Genomic DNA, 24,896 nt, shown 5'->3' with positions numbered 1-24,896 from the left:
GATATACTATTTTTAACTGAAACTTGGCTATCAGAGGGTGAAGAAGCATATCTCTCATATGCTTGTCCTAATTATTTTTCTTTTATATATAATCATCGTTATGTCAAAAGAGGAGGAGGACTGGCAGTAATATTCAGGGACTCATTAGTGACAAAGGTTGATAACTCTACAGGGTATGCTTCAATTGAATATCTCCATCTTACCATACATTCAAAACCCAAAATAGATGTCTTACTAATTTATCTACCTCCTCCAGTTAATTCAGAAAATATTGTTCTTCTACAATCTTTACTTTTTGAATTTGGTAGTTCATCTTTAAATCCACTAATTTTGGGTGATTTTAATATTCATTTCGAGGACCATCAGAATAATTTCACCAATACCATCCTTTCTTATATCAATCAATTAGATCTATGTTCATTAATAAACCAGGCAACTCACCAAGCAGGTCATTCTATAGACTCGGTATTAGTTCCTCTCTCAGAAAAGAATAATTTTACATTTAATCATTGCCTTCCAGTTCCATGGTCAGACCATTATCTGATCTCTCTAACATATAATATCCATAGCATTGACCATAAAATTAAACGCCAAAAAATTAGTTATAGAGATTTCAAGGATCTCTCATCCGAATCTCTACAAGCGGCATGGGATCTTGACCTCTCCGAATCCTCCCTTAGCGCAATAGATGAACTATACAATAAATGGAATATGGCTATCCAAATTACATTAGATACTTTGAGTCCGATTCAAACTAAAACCATCTCTGCCCGTAAAGTTTGTAATCCATGGTTCTCTGCAGAACTTTTACTTCTCAAAAGACAATTGAGAACCCTTGAACGAAGATGGAGGAATAATAAAACTCAAACTAATTTTACATCTTTCAAAGAACATTCAGAGTTCTATAAAGCAAGAATAAATCAAACAAAAATGAAATATTATTCAGAGAAAATATTTAAAGCTAAAAACCCTTCTATTCTATATTCTATTCTCAATAATATCACACCAAATAATAAAAAACAATTTGATTTAAATAGTAAAATTCCCACTGCCCAAGAACTCTCTGACTATTTTAATGAAAAAATTTCAAACATAAGGAAAACCTTTAATAATGCTAATGTTCAAATGGAATTAGATCAGATTGACCAAGATGTATTATTTTCAAAATGTTCAAAATTTAAAATACCGAGCCTTAAGGAGATTGAAATTACTCTTCAAACTCTGAATATCAAAAGTTCAAAAGCAGATTCAATACCACCATTTCTTCTTAAAAAATACTTTGACATCTTTGGACCTTGGATTCATGTATTAGTAACAGAAAGTTTAAAACAACAAACAGTTCCTCTAGATTGGAAAAAATCCGTTATTCGACCTATTCTTAAAGATAAAAATGCCAATCATGATGATTTGTCTAACTTTAGACCAATATCCAACATTCCATTTTTAGCAAAGTTAACAGAAAAAATCGTCTTTAAGCAAATTTCAGAGTTTGTTGAGCAAACAAATGTGTTACATCCTAATCAAACCGGTTTTAGACAACACCATAGTACAGAACATTCACTAATTGGTATGACAACTTCAATTCAATATTTCTTGGATCATCATCAATCGGTGCTTTTAACATCTCTTGATCTCTCAGCAGCGTTTGATACGATTGATCACGAATTACTCCTTGCTAGACTTCAATCTATTGGGGTTACAGATGATGTTCTAGCATGGTTTACATCTTACTTCAGTAATCGCACATCTACAGTAATCTTCAATGATTCTTCTTCTTCTATTTCACAAATATCATATGGGGTTCCTCAGGGATCAATTCTTTCACCTTTACTTTTTAATATATTTTTGGCACCTCTGTTGACATTATGTCAATCTATAGGATTTCATGTTTTTGCCTATGCTGATGATATTCAATTATTGTACCCTCTAAATAATAACAATATAAATGAAATTCTGACAATTAATGAGAAACTGGAGCAAATTCATCATTGGCTGGACAAAAACAGGTTGGCTCTCAATATTAAAAAAACAAACATTATGCTGTTTCCTTGGAAGGAAAACTTTTCTTTAGTTACTCCTATTATGATTCAAAATATTCCTCTTCAATTAGTTAAAAATACTAAAATTCTAGGAGTAATTTTTGATAATAAACTCAATTATCATGATCACATTAGTAGTATTGTTAAAACCACCTTCTATAGATTGCGGAAAATTCGATCCATTTCTAAATTCCTTTGTCCTAGAGCACTTAATATTCTTATTCACTCTCTGGTGATGTCTAAAATCGATTACTGTAATTCATTATTTACAGGAATTACGTTACAAGAAATTAAACGTTTACAAATTATTCAAAATGCTTCTATTAAATTAATAACAAAATCTAAAAAATTCGATCATGTGACACCTCTCCTTAAAAAGGCTCATTGGCTTCCAGTCATACACAGAATTACACATAAATTATGTACTATTATCTTTAAAACATTAGAAAATAAGACTCCAGCATTTTTATTCAGACTACTTATTCCATACTCTGTTAAAAGAACTTTAAGATCTAGTGAACGGAATCTTTTATCAATTCCTACGTTAAAAGTAATAGGCACAAGAAGACAATTTATCTTCTCATGTACAGCTCCCCAGATCTGGAATGCGCTTCCTATGTTTTTACGGGAGGAGAAAGTGTTTGGGAAATTTAAAAGCGAATTAAAAACCTTTTTATTTAAAGACGCATTTTTAAACTAAGTAAATTTTATTATATAGTGTTATTCTAGTCAATTATTTTTCACTTATTTTTTAAATTCCTTATGTGTTTTCCCTGTATGTTCTTTCTTTACTATAAAAAATGTATTTCTCCCTCTCTTTCCCTTTGTTTTTGTTATAATTGATAAATTGTATGTAATGTTTTCGTTTTCATATGTGTATATTTTATTGTAAATCGCTTAGAAATTTGATTAAGCGATTCAACAAACAACCTAATAAACTTGAAAACTTGAAACTTGAAACTTGAATACTGTGTGCAATTCTGGAGGCCACATTACCGTAAAGACGTGCTTAGAGTTGAGTTGGTTCAGCGGATGGCCACTAGGATGATCTCAGGGCTCAAGGGTCTCTCGTACGAAGAAAGACTAAACAAATTGCAGCTCTACACTCTAGAGGAACGCAGGGAAAGGGGGGACATGATTGAGACATTTAAATACATCACGGGACGTGTCGAGGTGGAAGAAGACATCTTCTTTCTCAAAAAACCCTCGGTCACAAGGGGGCATCCGCTCAAACTCAGAGGAGGGAAATTTGATAGTGACATAAGGAAGTATTTCTTCACAGAAAGGGTTGTAGATCACTGGAACAAGCTTCCAGAGCAGGTGATCAAGGCCACCAGCGTGCTTGACTTTAAGAATAAATGGGACGTCCTAGTGGGATCCCTACGAGGGTCGAGTTAAGGAACTAGGTCATTAGTACTCAGACGTAATGGGGTGGGTCAGTAGAGTGGGCAGACTTGATGGGCTATAGCCCTTTTCTGCCGTCATCTTTCTATGTTTCTATGTCTCCTGCGAGGTCGAGCCGCCTCCTATGTCTCAGTCTTATGCACACTCTTTGCAGGGAGCAGAGTCTCTGCAAGTGTCTGGTCTGGCATCTAGGCATGGACAGCAAGGAGCAGATTCTTTGCCAATGCCTCCATTGGAACCCTCACACTCGAAGCAAGGAGCAGAGTCTTTGCGAGTGCATCGAGGTTCCTCCTCTCAGCCTCCGCTGCTTCGTTCCACAGCCTCCAGCCCTATCCATTCTTTGGGGGCTTCGACTGGGGCACGTTCTCCTCAATCATCGAGGCCTGCTTCAAGACACACCTCGCATCATAGATCGAGGCATTCTTCGAAGCATTAATCCAGGCATGCCTCTCCTCATCGCAAGCAGCCTTTTCTTCAACTTTCTCCACCGCCTCCATTGACCCTTCCGCTTCCGAACCTCGAGGACCCAGTGGGTTCCCTTTCTCCATCCAGATCTCCTTCTTCGCTGGACCAAGCTGTCTCGACATCCAGACTTTAGCAGATCAGCTGTTTTTTTCATCTTTTCTGCGTCAGATGGCGGTTGACTTGGATATTCAACTTGATACTGGCTTGAAGTTCTCCAAGGAGTATCTCAAGACCATGCATCTCCCTGAACCTCCGGCTGAATCTCTCAAGCTTCCTCTCCATAAGCTTTTGGATCAAACCTCTGTCCGCTGTCTGGAAACTCCTTAGTCCATTCCAGCTGTTCCAGGCAAATTGGACTCTAGATACAGGACAGTACATCATAAGGGGTTTGACAATACTCAACTGTCTCACCAATCCCTTCTGGTTGAATCTTAAGAACATAAGCATTGCCTCTGCCGGGTCAGACCAGAGGTCCATCGTGCCCGGCAGTCCGCTCCCGCGGCGGCCCTCCAGGTCCATGACCTGAAAGTTTTCCCTACCTAACCTAAAATGTCCATACCCTATTCGCTCAATGTCCTGTAAGGTAAACCTCTATCTGTACCCTGTTATCCCCTTCGCTTCCAGGAAGTCATCCAGTCCCTTTTTGAACCCCAGAATTGTACTCTGTCTTATCACCTCTCCGGGAAGCGCGTTCCAGGTGTCTACCACCCGTTGAGTGAAGAAGAACTTCCTTGCATTCGTTATGAATCGGTCTCCTCTCAGTTTTTCTGAATGAGCTCTTGTTTTAGTTGTCCCTGCTAGTCTAAAGAATCTTCTTTGAAATGATCTCACCCTTCTCAGGTGTATGCCACTGTTCCTCTGAGAAGGGAAGGTAAAACGATGGACAGATTTGGTCGTCGCATCTACTAGAATTCGATGATGACCTCCAAAGTCCTCAATTATAATTTTCATTTCATCACCTATTTTGAGTTCTTTCTTTCCATTCTTCCAAAGTTCATGCCTTATCTGGATTCTCGTATGCACTTTGAATTTCAAGAAGTCCTTGTATCCTTGTCCCAACTCCGGCCGCAACTTCTTCAGTCGTCCTATGATGCTTTTGAGCTGTCTGCTTGCTCTGTGGCAATGCGATGTCTGGCTTGGCTCCGTACTATCGACATGGATGCTAACCTGCAGGACCGGCTGGCTAATATTCCTTGTGCAGGCAATGACCTCTTTGACGAATCTATAGAGGCAGCCATCTAGAAGCTCTCGGACCATGAGAAGTCTTTTGCATCCATCCTCAGACAGTAACCGAAGCCAGCTCCTCTTCAAATTTATCAGCGGCGTTTTCCTCCAAAGCAGGCTCCTTCTACTCGTCAGCCTGTCAAGAGGCAACATCCCCAGAAGCAGCAAAAACCTCAGCCACCTGCTGTACCTAAGGCTCCTCAGCCTTTTTGACTGTCTAGAACAGAGCATGACCTCAGTCGTTCTGCCATTTTCCATTTTTCCCCCTATCAGAGGTCGTCTCCATCATTTTTACCACAGATGGACGACGGTTACTACTGACCTCTGGGTCCTTTCCATCATCAGGGAGGGATACTCTCTTCAATTCCATCAAGTTCCTCCGGAACATCTTCCAAAAGAGTATCCTTCCAATCTCTCTCAGACCGCCCTTCTTCTTCAGGAAGCTCAAGCTCTACTTCAGCTTCGAGCTATCGAGCCAGTTCCTCTGGCTCAGCAGAACAAGGGTTTGTACTCCCGGTACTTCCTTGTTCTGAAGAAGACGGGCGATCTGCGACCTATTTTGGATCTCAGGGTGCTCAACAAATTCCTAGTCAGAGAAAAATTTCACATGTTGACCCTGGCATCTCTTTATCCCCTCCTCGAGCAGAACAACGGGTTATGCTCTTTGGATCTCAAGGAGGCCTACACACACATTCCCATCCATCCGGCCTCCCGTCAGTACCTCAGATTTCGGGTGGGTAAATCTGCATTTTCAATACAGAGTACTTCCTTTCGGTCTGGCCTCATCACCCAGAGTATTCACCAAGTGCCTGGTTGTGGTGGCCGCAGCTCTTAGGAACCATGGTCTTCAAGTATTTCCATACCTCGACGACCGGCTCATCAAAGATTCCTCATCTCAAGGAGTCGTCGTAGCGACCCACCGGACTATCTGGTTCCTGCAAAGTCTGGGATTCGAAATCAACTTTCCCAAATCCCATCTACAGCCATCTCAGACTCTTCAATTCATCGGGGCCGTTCTGGACACTCAGAGCATTCCTTCCTCAACAACGTCTGGAAGCTCTTCTCCATCTTTGTCATGCAGTGTCCTCTCGCCCTTCCATCTCGGCGAGACACATGATGGTTCTTCTGAGTCACATGGCTTCCACAGTACACGTGACTGCTTTTGCCACACTTCACCTCAGGATACCTCAGTGGTCCCTGGCATCTCAATGGACGCAGGTTTCCGACCCTCTGACTCGACACATTCAGGTCACTCCTGCTCTCACACAGTCTCTTCGCTGGTGGATGCTCTCTTTCCAATCTATCCAGAGGCTTACTTTTTCACACACACCCTCATCAGAAAGTTCTCACGACAGATTCTTCAACTTACGCTTGGGGGGCTCATCTCGATGGTCTCCGTACTCAAGGCTATTGGACCCCTACGGATCGTCAGTGTCACATCAATCTGTTGGAACTCAGGGCGATTTTCAACGCTCTCAATGCTTTTCAGCATCTTCTTCACGACCGTGTAGTCCTCATTCGAACTGACAATCAAGTCGCCATGTATTATGTCAACAAACAGGGAGGCACGGGGTCTGCCTCCCTCTGTCAAGAAGCTCTGAAAGTTTGGGATTGGGCCATTCGCCACAACACCTTCCTCAAAGCTGTCTACATGCAGGGGGCGGACAATGCCTTAGCGGACAACTTAAGTCGTCTTCTGCAGCCCCACGAATGGACTCTCCATTCCACGCCCCTTCATCACATTTTCTCTCAGTGGGGGATGCCTCAGATAGACCTCTTTGCAGCCCCCCACAACTACAAACTGCCTCAGTTCTGCTCTAGGATGTACACTCCTCATCGCCTCGAGGCAGATGCTTTTCTTCTGGATTGGCCGAATCTTTCTATATGCGTTTCCTCCATTTCCTCTAATTCAAAAGACGCTGTTCAAGCTGAAGACCGACCATGCCACCATGATTCTGGTTGCTCCTTGGTGGCCCAGACAACCCTGGTACTCCCTTCTACTTCAACTCAGCAGCAGCGAGCCATACCTTCTTCCAGTTTTTCCCTCTCTGCTTACACAGCATCAGGGATCTCTGCTTCATCCCCACCTACAGTCTCTACACCTGACAGCTTGGTTCCTCTCAACATAGCTCCTCTCCAGTTTTCTCAATCTGTGAGGGATGTTTTGGAAGCTTCACGAAAGCCTACTTCTAGACAATGCTATCACCAAAAATGGACTAGATTTTCTACTTGGTGTTTTTCTCATCATAAGGAGCCTCAACATTCCTCCTTATCTTCAGTTTTCGACTATCTGTTGCACCTTTCTCATTCTGGCCTCAAGTCTACATCTATACGAGTCCATCTTAGTGCAATTGCTGCTTTCCATCAGCCTATTGAAGGGAAACCTCTCTCTGGTCATCCGGTGGTTTCCAGATTCATGAAAGGACTTTTCAATGTCAAACCTCCTATCAAACTGCCTCCTGTGGTTTGGGACCTCAATATAGTTCTTACTCAGCTGATGAAACCTCCATTTGAACCAATGGACAAAGCTCATCTGAAGTATCGCACTTGGAAAGTGGTATTTCTCATTGGCCTCATTTCCGCTCGATGTGTCAGTGAGCTCCAAGCGTAAGTTGCGGATCCATCTTTTACAGTGTTCCATCATGACAAGGTGGTTCTTCGCACTCATCCAAAATTCCTTCCTAAAGTGGTCTCTGAATTTCTTCTCAACCAATCCATTGTTCTTCCAGTGTTCTTTTGAAAGCCTCATTCTCATCCTGGAGAATCAGCTCTTCATACTCTGGACTGTAAACGTACTTTGGCTTTCTATTTGGAACGCACCAAGCCACACAGAACTGCTCCTCAACTTTTTGTCTCCTTTGATCCAAACAAGTTGGGACATCCTATTTCTAAGCGTACCATTTCCAATTGGATGGCGGCTTGTATCTCTTTCTGCTATGCCCAGGCTGGATTACCCCTTCACAGTAAAGTCACAGCCCATAAGGTCAGAGCAATGGCAGCTTCTGTAGCTTTCCTCAGATCTACTCCTATTGAGGAAATTTGTAGAGCTGCTACTTGGGCCTCAGTTCATACCTTCACTTCTCACTATTGTCTGGATACTTTCTCAAGATGGGATGGACAGTTTGACTAAACAGTATTGCAAAATTTATTCTCCTAAGTTGCCAACTCTCCCACCATCCCACTTTGGTTAGCTTGGAGATCACCCACTTGTGAGAATACCTGCCTGCTTGTCCTGGGATAAAGCACAGTTACTTACCGTAACAATTGTTATCCAGGGACAGCAGGCAGCTATTCTCACATTCCACCCACCTCCCCAGGTTGGCTTCTCTGCTGGCTATCTGAACTGAGGAGACGCGCCCTGTGCTGGGCGGGAAGGCACTCGCGCATGCGCGGTGTGGGTGACTCGAAACTTTGAGTTTCTTCAAGCAAGTCTGCTTGTGAGGCATTTGCATCGAGGCTCCATCGGATGACGTCACCCACTTGTGAGAATAGCTGCCTGCTGTCCCTGGATAACAACTGTTACGGTAAGTAACTGTGCTTTCCTTCAACTATATCTTTTGCTGTGTACAGAGTACACTATACTTCTGAAAAAAAATATAATCCTTTCATGTAAGCAATTGTTCAGAAAAAGATTACTAAATTTATGATTAAAACATTTAAGATTTTTATTCATCCTTTAAAGATGTTGTTGCTAGGGAATTGAATTAAGGAGCGGCAGTAAGATAATATAGTGAACCACAAAGAGCTCCTTTTACTAAACGGAGGTTTTTAGCGCAGGCCCATAAGGTAACTGCTCTGATGTTCATAGAATTCCTAAGAGCATCAGAGCATTTATCTCACCAGCCCGTGCTAAAAACCGCTTGTGCCGTTTAGTAAAACCCAGCGAAAGTGACTTTATATTCTTTTGAGAGACTGAAACTACAATATGGTCTTGTGACACAGAAATCAGTCAATACCATTGAATGCCAATCTCAGCACCACTGATCTATTGTTCTTCTCAAGAGTTCATGTACATCACTTTTGACATGTGATCTCTAATGACCCCTTTTCTCCCTCCACATACATACCCATTACCAGCAACTAAATAAGAGCATACTTTTTGACAGCTGCTTCTCAAGCCACTTGTACTAATGCATACACTTTTCAATGTAGTAAATCATGGTAAATTATTTTTTAAACAGATAAAATTATATCATTAATTTTATTTTAGGAAAGCTGTCAGCCTTATCTTATAGCTCTCCTAAAATAAAATTACAAGACAGAGTAATACCACTGCTGCTTTCCTCCTTTTTTCCCTAGAATGTAGCATTTCCTTGACGCTTTATGTTCTTAGCGTAAAACACTAGAAGAACATCAGTTACAGGACATTAGAGATGTGGATGTACAAGAACAACCATTTGAAGATAAAATGGAGCTGCATCTCTTCCCAGGAGAGAATTCTACCTTTGCCCCACTTCCTGGAGTCGCCAGGGTAGTTCACTCTAAGGCATTTTGCACTGTGCACTGGCAGGAAACGGGCAAGTGCAAGCAAAACACAAAGGACTCACTCCTGCTACCTCCTGCCCAGATCCTGGGAATACAGAGTGGGCAGGGAACAGCAAGAGTGCAATTGAAATATCCCAGGGGTGCAGGTGAGGGCAAAGGAAGTGGGAGGGAAGAGAACATTACAGAACTAGGAAAGTCCGCTCTGTTTTCATTGGATAGTATGCAGAACACTGAAGAGAACAACCCTGAGGGTGAGCTGTCAGAAGGAACAACCCTTAACCTTAGCACTTTGCCCATTCTTGAAAAACATTCAGACTCTGATGAACATCTTGATAAACAGAGCACAGTGTCGCCTCTCACAGAGAGCAGCAAGACACTATCCTGTGGCCCCATGACAATAGCTGTACCCTGTACCAAAATCCCTGACCTTGAGGAGCTCTCCCTGCTGGACCCATTTCCACGTTACATGAAGTCCTGCCATGATTTGATTGTGCCTGAGAGATGCTTTTCCACTGATACCTTGTGTGTCAAGGAGGGCCCTTCCTCCACCACCAGTGCCTCTCCTGCAGATCTCTCATCTGGGTCTGCAGAGGCCACAAACCTTGACTTACCGTTTTCAGCAGGAACTGGAACATCCTACCCCAACAGTGGCAGCCCTGCTGCAACTGAAAGTACAAATACAAACTGCCAGGGCACACAGCCCAACCTTTGCACTAGGGAGTTAACCGATGCAACTGTGGAGGACTCGCAAGAGAAGCAGACAGTTTTCTTACTTCCACCTATATCTCAGGGACAGCTTGCTACAAAGCCTAGAGAGGATCCAAGCCAACTTGCTCAGCAGGTTCGAGAAGAAGGCTGGAATCTGCAGTCCTCAGAAAATCTGACTTTGGCTGAAGTCTACCTCATGCTAGGCAAGCCGAGCAAACTGCAACTGGAGTATGACTGGATAGTGAGCTCAAGGTCTGCAACCCAGACTTCTGGAGAGCAGAATTCAGACACTAGTGCTTCTAGATCTGCCACCTTTTATAAGCAACGACTGCTCAGCTGTCTGTTACGCCTTATTACCACTGAGGTTAACCCAAAGTCGGTAAGTACATAGTACAAATAAATTTTTTTAATGTAATGTTGAGGCCAACCAAATTTCAGTTTCAGTAACGGCGCTGAATCCAGCCAAAAATCCGTTATCTGCCTGGCTTTGCTTTTGGCCAAAAACGACCACATGTTTTCAGTGGAAGCTGAAAATTTGTGCTTTGTCCTGTTTGTCTCATTCCCTCCTCCCAAACAAAAGCTAATGCTTCTCCCATACCCCCAAGAATAACTCCGTCCCTGCTCATAGGACCCCTTATCCTATCTTAAAATCCCTAGTGATTTATAGGACCCCTTATTCTATCTTAAAATCCCTGGTGATTTATGAATATAGTGATCTCAATTATTCCTGCCCATTCTGGTTCTGCTTTCATATTGGCTATTGGGACTAGGGTATTGCTCCTTCCCTGACTACACTACTAGACTGTCAGGAATTGTACAGTAGTCTGGGGAAGGAGAACTATACTCTTTGTATTCTTTCTTTTTTTTTTTTTTGTACTGCCATTGCAAGTAATGCAGTTATGATCTTGCACAATAGTTTATATGCTAAACAGAGTGCTCCAAATTAGAGAATGACACGGGGACAAATTGTTCCCTGTCCCCACAGGAACTCAGTTTCCCCATCTTTCTCCACAAATTTTGTCACTGTCCCTGCTCCATTCCTGTAAGCTTTGCCTTAATCGCACATACCTGATTTTAATGTGTTTGAGGCTTGTGAGATGAGAACATAGCTTGCAGGAATGGGACAGGGATGGGAAAATGAGTTCCCACAGGGACGGGGAATAATTTATCCCAGTGCCATTCTCTACTCCAAATAAATGCTTTTGATGCAAACCTTAGCAAGAATTTAAGTCTGGAAATTTGGAATGAGCTGCTCTGTGGCATTATATTGTTAATTGTCACTGAGCATGGTATAAAGTCCAGCCACTGTAAAACCAATGTGGCTTTTACGTAATTTGTTTTCATTAACTGTGTTCCATGTGTCTGAAGTGTATTTTGTTTGGAGGTAAGCTACAGGCTTCATAATTTTTAAATTCTGTTATATATAGACAGGAGTCCATACATTAGGTGATCAAACTATTCTCAAGATCCACTTGCAGATGGGTATCATAAGAACATAAGAATAGCCTTACTGGGTCAGAACAATGGGCCATCATGCCTAGTAGCCCGTTCTTACAGTGGCTAATCCAGGTCACTAGTACCTGGCCAAAACCCAAGGTGTAGCAATATTCCATGTGGCTTCCCCATGTCTTTCTCAATAACAGACTATGGACTTTTCCTCCAGGAACTTGTCCAAACCTTTCTTAAAACCAGCTACGCTATCCGCTCATACCACATCCTCTGGCAACACGTTCCAGAGCTTAACTATTCTCTGAGTGAAAAAAAATTTCCTCCTATTGGTTTTAAGAGTATTTCCTTGTAACTTCATCGAGTGTCCCCTAGTCTTTATAATTTTTGACAGAGTGAAAAATCTATCCATTTGTACCCGTTCTACTCCACACAGGATTTTGTAGACTTCAGTCATATCTCCCCCTCAGCCATCTCTTTTCCAAGCTGAAGAGCCCTAACCGTTTTAGTCTTTCCTCATACAAAAGGAGTTCCATCCCCTTTGCCTTCTTGGTCGCTCTTCTTTGAACCTTTTCTAATGTCATTATATCTTTCTTGAGATAAGGAGACCAGAATTGAACGCAATACTCCAAATGAGGTTGCACAATGGAGCGATACAGGGGCATTATGACATTCTTAGTCTTGTTAACCATCCCTTTTTTTAATAATTCCCAGCATCCTGTTTGCTTTTTTGGCTGCCAAACAAAACACTTTCACAAAGATGGAATACAGTGATGGTATATCGATAACACTAAAGCACAAGCAAAAGGACCAGTATAGATGGAGGAAAAAGCCTCAGACAGGGGCCCGCCTGAGATTGGTACACCAACGATGAAGTTTCAAGATTTATACCGGTTTAATGTGATTTTTAACTCTAATTTGAGTCTTGATTTTTCTAGTGCGATCAGATACGTTACACCCTGAGGCAGCTAAGTTGTGAAACGCTGGCCATTGTCGGTGTACCGATCTCAGAGAAAGATAAGTTGTTTTTTTCATCTATTTCATATGATCCTCAAAGCAATTATTAATACAGCACATTGCTTGGACCATTTTCAACAGGAGGTTTTCAGCCAGTGAAGTGATCACTCTACCACCGCTATTCCACCAATGTGGAGGTAGGTGGGCCCCTGTCTGAGGCTTTTTTCTCCGTCTATACTGGTCCTTTTGCTTGTGCTTTAGTGTTATCGATATACCATCACTGTATTCCATCTTTGTGAAAGTGTTTTGTTTAGTATCAGTAGTTTTCACAAAATCCGAGTTTTTTTGCTGCTTTTTTGGCTGCCGCCACACTTTGGGCAGAAGGTTTCATCATATTGTCTACAATGATACCCAGATCTTTTTCTTGGGCGCTAACCCCCAAGGTGGATACTAGCATCTGTTAACTGTGATTCAGGTTCTTCCCAATGTGCATGACTTTGCATTTGTCTACATTAAATTTCATCTGCCACTTGGATGCCCAGTCTTCCAATTTCCTAAGGTCCGCCTGCAAATTTTTACAATCCGCATGTGTTTTAACAACTTTGAACAGTTTCGTGTCATCTGCAAATTTAATCACCTCACTCGTCGTTCCAATTTCCAGATCATTTATAAATAAGTTAAATAGCACCGCTCCCAGTACAGACCCCTGCAGCACTCCACTGTTTACTCTCCTCCATTGAGAAAAATGACCATGTAACCCTACCCTTTGTTTTCTATCTGATAATCAATTCCTAATCCACAGATGAACTTTGCCACCTATCCCATGACTCTTTAATTTTTTCAGGAGCCTCTCGTGAGGAACTTTATCAAAAGCTTTCTGAAAATCTAGATACACTATATCAACCGGCTCACCTTTATCCACAAGATTTCCCTCGGCTGAACCCATGCTGACTCTGTCTCATTAAATCCCTTTTGTTTTTTCCCTATATGTCCTCTTTCTTACTTGATAAATTGTAGTTCTACCCTTCTTCCATTTTTTTGTTTCTGTTTGTTTTTGTATTGTTTTTAAATGTTTTTAATAATGATTATTGTTTTAAAGGATGTATAGTTATCCCATATATGTTTTTAAAATAATGTTCACCGCCTATAAGGCTGTTTGAGCAGTATATAAAATGTTTAAATAAACTTGAAACTTTGTCTTCGTGTTCCACAATTTTATTTTTTATAATCGTTTCTACCATTTTGCCCAGCACTGAAGTGAGACTTACTGGTCTGTAATTTCCTGGATCTTCCCTGGAGCCCTTTTAAAAAATCGGCGTAACATTGGCCACTCTCCAATCTTCAGGTACTACAGATGATTTTAGCGACAGGCTACAGATCACTAACAGCAGGTCAGCAATTTCATGTTTGAGTTATTTTAGTACTCTGGGATGTATACCATCCAGTCCTGGCGATTTATCACTTTTTAACTTGTCAATTTGGCTCAGTACATCTTCCAGATTTACCGAGATTTCTTTCAGTTCGTCCGCATCATCACCCTTGAAAAACATTTCCAATTCAGGTACCTAACCATTTCAGGTTCTGATGTACCTAAAAAAATTGCTATGAGTTTTTGCCTCTTTTGCAAGTTTCTCTTCATATTCTTTCTTAGCTGTCTTTATCAGTGCTTTGCATCTAAATTGCCAGTGCTTGTGTTTCTTCTTATTTTCTTCATTCAGATCCTTTTTCCATTCTTTAAAGGATTTTTTTTGGCTATAACAGCCTCTTTCACTTCACTTTTTAACCACACCGGCTCTCGTTTCCTCTTCTTTCTACCTTTGCTGATACGTGGAATACATCTGGTCTGGGCTTCCACGATGGTATTTTTAAATGACATCCACGCCTGGTTTACAGTCCTAACCTTTGCAACTGATCCTTTTAGCTTCTTTTTAACCATTTTCCCCATTTTATCATAGTCGCCCTTTCAAAAATTAAATGCCCCTGCAGTAGATTTCTTTTGCGACATTACTCCCGGTATCAGCTCAAATTCAATCACATTATGATCACTGTTTCCCAGCGGACCCAACACAGTTAACTCCTGTACTATGTCTTGCATTCCACTAAGGACCAAATCTAAAATAGCACCCCTCTTGTTTTTTTGAGCCCATGAAGCTGAACTGAGGCTTTTTATCCACTTTCTTTTTCTTTTCTGGTTCTCTTGTGCTCCTTTTCCTTTTTTCTGCTTTGAATTTAGTGTGTGGTGTATGATTGCGGTGGTGTATTTTCTCTATCTGTGAGTGATTATTTGGCAGTACTGAGTGAATTGTAGGGGGTTCTGCAGCTGACAGGCCAATCCCTTTGTAGTACCTATTGGCTAGCCTGCAGAAACATTTTGCAGCTCGGAGTCCGTTCCCCTTGTAGAATTGCTCGCCTACTGCATCATAGGTGCTTGAGCACAGGCTGTCAGGGGGCTCAACGGGGTCCCGCAGGGTGCCAGCTGTGTTTCACCTTCCCCCTTTTCTTGTCTGCGGGGGTTGGAGGTTCAGTCAGATATCAGACTGGCAGTCCAAAGATTCAGCATTAGATGAGTGATCTGTTTGAGGCAGTGATTTCTTCTCTGCAGCACATTTCTGGCATAGGTCAAAGTGAGTAAGGCTCTTACAGCCTATGAGGAAAATTGGGAGGGGGGAGGGGGGTCTTTTAAAATCTTTTTTTTTTTTTAGGTTTCTGCCTCTTCCCTTAGGTTTTCCCACCTCCAAAATCCTAAAATTGCTGTTTTTTTGTTTTTGTTTTCTTTATTTTTATTTTAAAGTGTTTTAGAGCTGTTTTTTTGGCGCCAAAACGCTCTGAAATTCTGTACTGTCTTCTAATTCTTTGACATTACTAATTTATGTATTTTTGGTCAATATATTTCAGGCTCCCGAAACAAATACTGTAGCTGCTTCCCCTTTAAAGTCTATTCAGGAGGATCAAGATCTGACCCCACCAGGGAAAGTGATTACTTTAGCATCCAGGAGTCCAGGTTGTGCCAGGAATCAGACAGCTATACGCAGCTGCAAGGCCTGTTCCCCAACTTCAAGCATTTCAGGTGAGCTAGTCTAAAGGAGCCTTTCTGAATGGAAAGGAAAAAGATGAAGGAATTTGATATATATCTTTCTGTGATTACAGTCAATGGTTTATATATTTTTATTTTTTTTAAAAACTTGCTATACTGCCTTTTCTGAAAATACAGGTGTACACTACATTAAAAATAATTAAAAGTGTGAAATTAGAACTCCATCAATATTATGATAGGAAGGAATCCAGACATACAAAAAGTACCATACAAGTAACATACTAATGATAACTGGTAACTGCTGACTCCTGAAGACTCCCCTTTCCCTCCTAAGATTGTCTTAAAAGGTTATTAAAAAATTGATTTTTCAATGTCTTTAAATTTCTTTAACGATAACTACTTACAAAGGAGTATGGATAACATATTCCACCATAAAAGAGCAATGATTTCAAAATGTGCTCAAGATGGTGGAAGGAGACTTAACTGTTGTTCAAAATTGGAATAGATGGAATATCATGTGAAACACATGGGATAATCAAATCAGACAAATAAGGAGTATCTTTGTGTAGTGCTCGATAAGTTAGAAAGGACCTTAAATTGAAAACAAAATCCAATTGAGAGCCAATGCAATTAAAAATAGGAGTGATATCAACAAATCATATTATATACAGGTATTTATTTTGTGTCTGGTGCAATGGAGGTTTAAGTGACTTGCCCAGAGTCGCAAGAAACTGCAGTGAGAATAAAATCCAGTTTCCCTGGTTCTTAGGATGCTACACTAACCATTCGCATGGATGCTGGTCTGATTTGATAAAGGATTGGCAAAGTCAGGGACTACAGAACATATATATATTTTTTTAAATTCTTTATTCATTTTTACAATTTACAATAAGTGTTTCAGAAAATAACATTTGAACTTAGCTATATCACTTATTAAGATTAGGATGGGGGGGTTCTCTCTGTTCTATATGTCCATTCTTCCACTTTAGTGTTGTTAAACAAAATTAGTTTCATATGCTGAAAGATTAGAGAAACTGGGGCTTTTTTCCCTGGAGAAGTGGAGGCTTAGAGGGAACATGATAGAGACTAGAGAATGAAACGGGGAAAAATTCTGTCACCGTCCCGTCCCCAGACCACCATCCTCTGCACCGCCCCGTCCCCACTGGTCCTTTCACCGCCCTGTCCCTGTCTCTGCTGTCCCCTTCACCGCCCCGTCACCGTCCCCGCTGTCTCTTTCACCGCCCTGTCACCATCTTCAGCGTCTTCTCTCCATCCCCCCATCCCCAGCACCCTTCACGCGGTCCAGCAGCTCCCTCCCGCCGGCCAGCCGTGCATTTCCCTCCCTCCCTCCTTTTCCCTTACCTTTTCTTCATGAAACTGGCGATTTCTATAAGGCTACGAGCTGCATTACAGCCGGAGCCTTGAAGTCGCGTCGGGTTGCCTGCTAGAAAAGTCTCCTCCGATGCAACCGGAAACAGGAAGTTGCGTCAGAGGAGACTTTTTCCAGCAGGCAACGTGACGCGACTTCAAGATTCCGGCTGTAATATAGCTCGTAGCCTTAAAGAAATCGCCAGTTTCAAGAAGAAAAGGTAAGGGAAAAGGAGGGAGGGAGATGCATGGACGGCCAGCAGGAGAGAGTGGGCTGCCGGATCGAACGCTTGTTCACCGCGCGTTCACTACTTGTTCACCGCCCCTTGCTACCATTCACCGCTCCACGGTACCTTTTCAGCAAACAAGACCCCTAGCGGCCCCACCCTCTCACATTTCACTTCTCCCCCCCCTGCTCTCAACCTCCTTTACAGCTCTTCTCTTCCCCATCTTCAACAACCTCCCTCCACCCTCTGTCAATTTCGGTTTTACTTGTTACTTAATTGTTTTATTTGTTTGTAAATCTGCTTGAAAACGTAGATCCTTTTCTAATTGATGTAAACCGCCTAGAACTCGCCGGGTATGGCGGTATATAAAAAATAAAATTATTATTATTATTATTATTGTCCCCGAACTCGTAGTGACCTTTTTTTTTGGTCACCGTTTTGGCGGGTTACCTACGGCTAGCCACAGGTAACAACCACCGTGTCATTCTCTAATAGAAACTTACAAGATCATGAAGGGCATAGAGAAAGTGGAGAGGGACAGATTCTTCAAACTTTCGAAAACTACAAGAACAAGAGAGCATTCAGAAAAGCTGAAAGGGGACAGATTCAGAACCAATGCTAGGAAGTTTTTCTTCATCCAAAGGGTGGTGGACATCTGGAATGCACTTCCAGAGGGTGTGATAGGGCAGACTACGGTATTGGTTTTCAAGAGGGGCTTGGATGATTTCCTAAAGGAAAAGGAGATTGAAGGATATAGATAGAGGATTGGATGATTTCCTGAAGGAAAAGGGGATTGAGGGGTATAGATAGAGGATTCTATGCAGGTCCTGGACCTGATGGTCCACCGCGTGAGCGGACTGCTCGGTGTGATGGATCTCTGGTCTCACCCAACAGAGGTACTGCTTATGTTCTTATGTCTTTTTTTGTATAATGGTCAAAATATAAGCAGTGATAAATGAAATCTGGAAGTTTTCATCTTATCCACTCATATGTATATAAGCTGTAGTTAGTCACTTAAAAAGCTTTGTGGGCCAATTACTGAATCAAAAAAGATTCACTGGTAAACTGTTGATACTGGAACACAGCTATTATAACTTTTACAGATCAAGCTTCAAAACTGGATCAAGACCGTCCAATCAGCACACGTTATTTCTGACCATCAACCAATCATAGTCCAGACGTCTAAGTAACAGGGTAGCTAAGAAAGCATGGGATTTTTGGGTTTCATACATTTTCTGCATCAACCATGAACAAGATTTGGAACCTGACATTGAAGGAGCGTGTTTGTGTCAGTGATGAATGAAGAAGGATTTTCATGCCGCCAGATCGCCAGTAAAGTCAGCTGCAGTCACAATGCGGTAGTAAAGATTGTACAAAAGAAAGCAGCAATGGGTTCAGTGGTAGACAAGCCTCGGTCTGGTCACATACGTGCATCAACATCATGCCAAGACCATGCACTTCGACATATTCCATTGACCAATTGCAAATTGACCTCACCTCAGCTACTGCGTGAGTGGTCAGACGAGTGTCATGTCAGTGTCAGCTCATCAACACTTCATCGCCAGTACCTGCAGTTTGATCTACAAGGCTGCAAAGCGCACAATAAGCCACTGATAACTGATGTCCAAAGATGCAACTGGATCGAATGGGCACAGAAGCACTCAAGCTGGACATGGGAAAAGGTGCTCTTCAGTGATGAAAGAAACTTCTGCCTGTTTGGTAATCAGGCCCACACCTACGCAAGGAGATTTCCTGGAGAGGAGTTCAAGCCTGAGTGTCTCAACTTCACTGTGAAGCATCCTTTCAAGGTCATGGTCTGACGCTGCATTGCTGCCAGTGGCGTCAGACATCTGCACATCGTTGATAGAATAGTCAATGGGACCAAGCACATCACAATACTGCAAAAGTGTATGATGCCATCAGCTCAGCAGCTGTTTCCAGGTCAGTTCCTGTTCCAAGATGACAATACACCTTTCCATTGCTCCAAACAGGTGATCAACGGGAAGCGTCAGAATAAAATCAAGTCAATCGATTGATCTGCCCAATCTCTAGTTCTGAATCCGATTGAGAACTTGTGGCACAAGGTGGCCTGGGAGAGAATAGTCTTTGAACAACTCATAGATTTCATTGAAACAACTAATGTTCTTCACCCACACCAAACCGGATTTCGTAAATATCACAGTACTGAATACACTATGATAGGCTTGATCAACAACATCCACTACTTTCTAGATCACCATAAATTGGTAATTTTAATTTCCTTAGACTTAACAGCAGCGTTCGATACTATAGACCATGATCTATTATTATATCGTCAAGATTCAATTGGAATTAAAGACCAAGTTTTAGATTGGTTTTCATCCTTTCTTACAAACCGCTCTTCCGTCATTAGCTTTAACGATCTCACTTCTAAAAGCTATACCTCAAATTTCGGTATTCCGCAAGGTTCTATTCTATCTCCTCCTCTTTTCAATATATTCCTCTCTCCTCTTCTAAACCTAACTCAGTCTTTAGGTTTTACAGCCTTTGCATATGCTGATGATATACAACTTATTCATCCATTAGATCCAGAAAGCTTGGACGATATTACAGGTATCAATAATAAACTGCTTTCAATACAAAATTGGCTTTCAACAAACAAATTGGCTTTAAATCTTACAAAAACAATGCTCTTTACCTGGAAAAGAGACATAAAATTAATTTTTCCAATTTCCATTAATAATACGATATTAGAACTGGTGACTACTATAAAAATTTTAGGCATTTGGATAGACGACAAACTTACTTATCATGATCATATCAGTAATACTGTTAAAACATGTTTTTATAAATTACGTCTAATCCGTTCACTTTCCAAGTTTCTACAACCCGAATCCACTAATATTCTCATTCATTCTTTAATAATTTCTAAACTAGACTACTGTAATTCCCTTTTTATTAACATCACACAAAAAGAAAAAAAAAGGCTGCAATTGATTCAGAATACTGCCGTTAAATTAATTTATAACGCTAAAAAGTACGACCACGTCACTCCCCTGCTAATCAAATCTCATTGGCTCCCAATAAGTCATCGCATTACGTTTAAATTATTACTCTTAGTTTTTAAAACCATAAATTTTAGTGAGCCACAATTTGTCAATAGATGGTTGATCCCCTATAATACTACTCGACCGCTCCGCTCTTCCTCTTCTAACCTCCTTTCGGTCCCCTCACTGAAGGTTATTGGTACTAGGCGTAATGACATGTTCTCCATTATGGCCCCTCAATCTTGGAATCTCTTACCTCAATACATCAGAGATTTAAAAGATCTTACCGTATTCAAAAAAACTCTAAAAACATTTTTTTTTAAAGATGCCTATGATTCTTAAGATTATATCTCTTTCTCATTTTTCCGGCATGCTTCTATCTCCCTTCCACTTGTTTCTCCCATTGTTGTAATTCTTTTGTCCCTGTTCAAACATTGTAATTTCTCCCCTATCTATCCTCACGTTTCTTGTATGTTTTTTGTCCTAAACTAATATTTTCTTATCATGTATGTATTCTTGTATGTTAATTTTTTTTTAAAGTATAACAAAAGTTAATTTATATATTGCCACCCATGTTTTAATTATATGTTTAATTGTATTGTACATCGCCTAGTAATTTAAAATAGGCGATTCATTAAGTATAAATAAACTTGAAACTTGATGTCTAACATAAAAACATGAGCAGATTGAGTCACAAATTGCAGCCTGGAACCTCATTGTCATCCATGATCATCTCATCAAACTGGTTCACTCAATGACACAGTGCAGACAGGTGATCAAGAACAGAGCCATCACAGACATACAAAATGAAGTTTTTCAAGGCCACCTACATGAATATGAAGGATAGATGACTGAACAGGCTGAGCGGACATCAACAATAAACATCCAGGCACTTCCGGTCTTCTTTACTTGTATTGTCAAGTTCTTTCAGACACAACTTCAATAAGAGTTCTTAAAACACATGACCATACTCTTCCAACATTTCCCTGGTCTCTCAGGTCGCAAAATATCATTCCAGACTCTGCTGGTCCCTCTGATCACTCATTCTGGTCACTACCGGTCATTTCTGGACATTCTGTAAGCCAGTCCCTCTGGTTGCCACCGGTCCCTCTGGTTGTCGGCCTCTTGGTTCCTCTGTTGGTCACCACCATGTCTTATCCACTGGTATCTCCACCAGTACCACTTATCTCTCCACAGACACTCTGGTCACTGATCACTCCCTGAGGACTCACTACCAGTCAACTCTGGTTGCCAACCTCTCGGGTCCCCCCAAAAACACTTTCCTGATTCCTCAGCCACTCTCTACCAGGCCCTTTGCTGGTCGTCAAGTTGAGTGCTCTCCAGTCACTTTCAAGCTCTACCAGGTAGGCTAGTACAGGGCAGGGTATCTCTCTCTCTCCTGTTCTGGGCCCCGTCAATACCGGTCAATGCTGGTATTGAGGGCTTACCAGGAGTTAGGCCGAAGCCAGCATTCCTCCTCCTGTGTGTCAAAGCAGCTCCTGATTGGTGTAGCACAACTTTACTACAGGAAGAGGCGGTCAGAGCAAACCCTGAGTGATTTCCTTCACCCGCTGGTGTTCCAGTTGCCCTCTCCTTCCTCCCCTGCCAAGAAACTGCAGGAGGTCATAGAACGGAAACCCCGCAAATTTCAGGGGAATACTGTACAAACTGTGGGTCACAAAATCCTCATATTAGGGCATCAGATTCCCCTAATAACCTGCCCCCCAAGTGAAATTTCTGCCATAAACTCCAACTTCCTTGGGATGACTCAAGGATTTATCCCCTGTAGTCCAGCATCTCAAATCCCTTCCCCACAGCTCAACCTTGCCCCTCCCTACCTCTTCAGATGAACAGCATTCCCCGTTCTATTCTGTACTCAGCATTCTCCTCTCCCCTCACTGCTGCCTATCTTTATCCAGACTCAAGCCACAGCTGAAAGAAGATTCAGTGCACTTATGGGCCATGTGTATAAAGGCCCCAAGTTGGTGCCAAGTAGAGAATCCAAGACAGTCGTGAGGAATAAGTGTATCCAACTAGGGTATTTTTCAAGGACAAAAATCTGTAGGCATTACATGTTAGAAACGGGACCCTGATGAAACAAGTGATATTAAAAAGTTGATTCTAATAGCCAATCCTTTATAATGTGGTACACAGACAAATCTGTTGGATCAACAATGAAATTAAAAGATCAGAAAGTTGAAAGAATGTAAAATTCACAAGTAGTTCCAGATTTTTGTACACCACTATATTTGATTTATAATACACAAATAGCTTGAAAGTTTGTTTGTCTGTAGCAGCTTAAGAAAAATGTCATGTTATTTTTTGATGAACTACTTTGGACAGATACCTTATTTACTTGTGTGTGCTGGAGCTGTATAATTTTATTGGTAGTACTTGGGTGATTTTTATGGTTTGCAGTTTATTTATGGCGTGATATACCATGAAGTCTGGCAAGCAGGTTAATATGGTTTACAATAAATTTGCAATACATAACATTTTGAAAGGAAATCTGTAAGATGATAGGAATTTTATTTATATATAAGTAGTTTAGGATCAGTCTTTTGAAGGGTTTTTGTTCTTTTTTTGTATGAACAAGCTTCTAGTTTTTCTTGATTTAATATGCGTATGTTGTGTGTGGTATGTACATACAAGATGAAAATGCCGGGTATGTTATGACTACAACTTGGTTAAACTCGTTTACTTTTTATTCTAGGTTTGAGAAACTCTTCTGGTCCTCTGGCGACCAGCACATCTAGATCTGGAAGCAATGATGCTGATGGAGGAGTGTTTGCGGTTCCAACAACACTGCCACCCAACAGCCGTCATGGCAAAATGTTCTCATCCGGCAAAGAGTCAGAATCGACCTTCCGACACCATTTGGACACAATCAGTGTAAGTAACACCAAAGCATAGCTCATTAGAGAACAAATGGGACATAATGGGTATAAAATGAATGCAGTGCTATGGGAAATGAATTAAATCAAGGTTGGGATTTGATCTAAATATGCTTAAATTCTACTGAGAACAAGCAGGACTATAAAATCCTCACATAGGCATAGGAATGGGAAACTGCATCCTGAAAACTTTTTTCAGAAGTGTTTTGGAAATCTTACCATGCATGTACACCTGTTCCCACTTACTGCTGTTATGCAGGACCCATCAGTCTAATTTTTTCCTCAGAGCCAGTCAGACCTGTTTTTTTCCATCTTGGTTGCCTCAGTGCCTTAAATGATTTGTGTATCATTCTTCAAAAGTCTTGTAGGTCCTGTGCCTGTCCTGTGTGTTTTTCATACCTATCCATTAGTGCTGCCCGATTCAGGAAAAAATTTGTTTTTCTACCTTTTGTTGCCTGGTCATTATTCAAATTTTGTTGGTCCCAAGCTCTGGTTGTCTTCTGATAACTTGGTTGCCAGGGTCGTCTTCTTTCTTCTTTCTCTGTGCTAACCATCCATCTGCCATCTTTGTCCTCCCCTTCCATTTCCCTTCCCTCCCCCGGAGGTCTGGCATCTTTCTTTTTTTTCCGCCTCCATCCACAGATCCACCTTTTCTTAACTACCCTTTTGTCCAGCATCTCTCCCTCCTTCCCCACCACCCCAGGGTCCACCATCTCTCTCCCTTTCTTTTCCCAACTACCCTCCTATCCATTATCTCTATCCCCCCTCCACACCATCCCTTGTGTCCAACTTCTCTCCCTTTCTGTTCCTTCCCTCCCTAAATCCCGTTGTCCATCATCTCTCTCCCTCTCTTTTCAGACCCATTATTTCTTCCCCCCCCAAAGTCTGGCATATGCACGTTCTTTGAACCCCCTTCCCTCCCTCCTTCCGTGTACTTCTACACCAGGGCCCCCCCTCCCCTGAATGTCTGTCCCCCCCTGAAGGCCTGCACCCCACCCCTAAAGGCCTGTGCCACCATCCCTAAAGGCCTGTTTCCCCCTTGAAGGCTTGCCCCCCCCCTTAAAGGTCTACATCCCACCCCTGAAGGCCTGCCTGTCCCCCCTGAAGGCCTGTCCCTCCCTTTGAAGGTCTGTCCCCCCAAAGGCCTGCACCTCCTCCTGAAGGCTTGTCCCCCCCTTAAAGGCCTGTATCCCACCCCTGAAGGCCTGCCTGTCCCCCTTGAATGCCTGTCCCCCTTGAATGCCTGTCCCCCCTTGAAGGCCTGTCCCCCCCCTGAAGGACTGCCTGCCTGTCCCCCCTGAAGGCCTGTCCCACCCCCCACCCTGAAGGACTGCTCACCCTCCCCTCCTCCCCGGAAGGCCTGCATGTTCTCCATGGCCTCCCACTGGTGTCCGGCTTCCCCCCCCCCCCCCGGCCTCCTTGCACCGTTTACCTTTGAGGAGTAGCCTGCAGAGAAGATTGCGGTGCTAGCGATCTTTGCACTGCTTCGGAGCTGTTTCCTCTGCCACGTTCCCGCCCCTCCTCTGATGTCAGAGGCAGGATCGCGGTGGAGAAAACAGCTCTGAAACAGTGCAAAGATCGCTAGCACTGCGATCTTGTCTGCATGCTGCTCCTCAACG

At 42.1% G+C, this 24,896-nt stretch overlaps 1 protein-coding gene across 4 annotated transcripts in view; it reads left to right on the top strand.

Annotated features, from left to right (window-relative positions):
• CRAMP1 (cramped chromatin regulator homolog 1) overlaps window positions 1–24,896 on the top strand; it is a 318,902-nt gene that overhangs the window by 124,874 nt on the left and 169,132 nt on the right. For all 4 annotated transcript variants that reach the window (XM_033963157.1, XM_033963155.1, XM_033963154.1 and 1 more), the window contains exons 10-12: window positions 9,466–10,704; window positions 15,624–15,795; window positions 23,097–23,275. In XM_033963157.1, coding sequence (XP_033819048.1) covers window positions 9,466–10,704; window positions 15,624–15,795; window positions 23,097–23,275 — 1,590 coding nt within the window. The remainder of the gene's footprint in view (window positions 1–9,465; window positions 10,705–15,623; window positions 15,796–23,096; window positions 23,276–24,896) is intronic.

The sequence above is a fragment of the Geotrypetes seraphini genome, chromosome 11 (assembly GCF_902459505.1).
Source record: "Geotrypetes seraphini chromosome 11, aGeoSer1.1, whole genome shotgun sequence".
NCBI lineage: Eukaryota > Metazoa > Chordata > Amphibia > Gymnophiona > Dermophiidae > Geotrypetes > Geotrypetes seraphini.
This window is presented reverse-complemented; position numbering and strand designations above follow the sequence as displayed.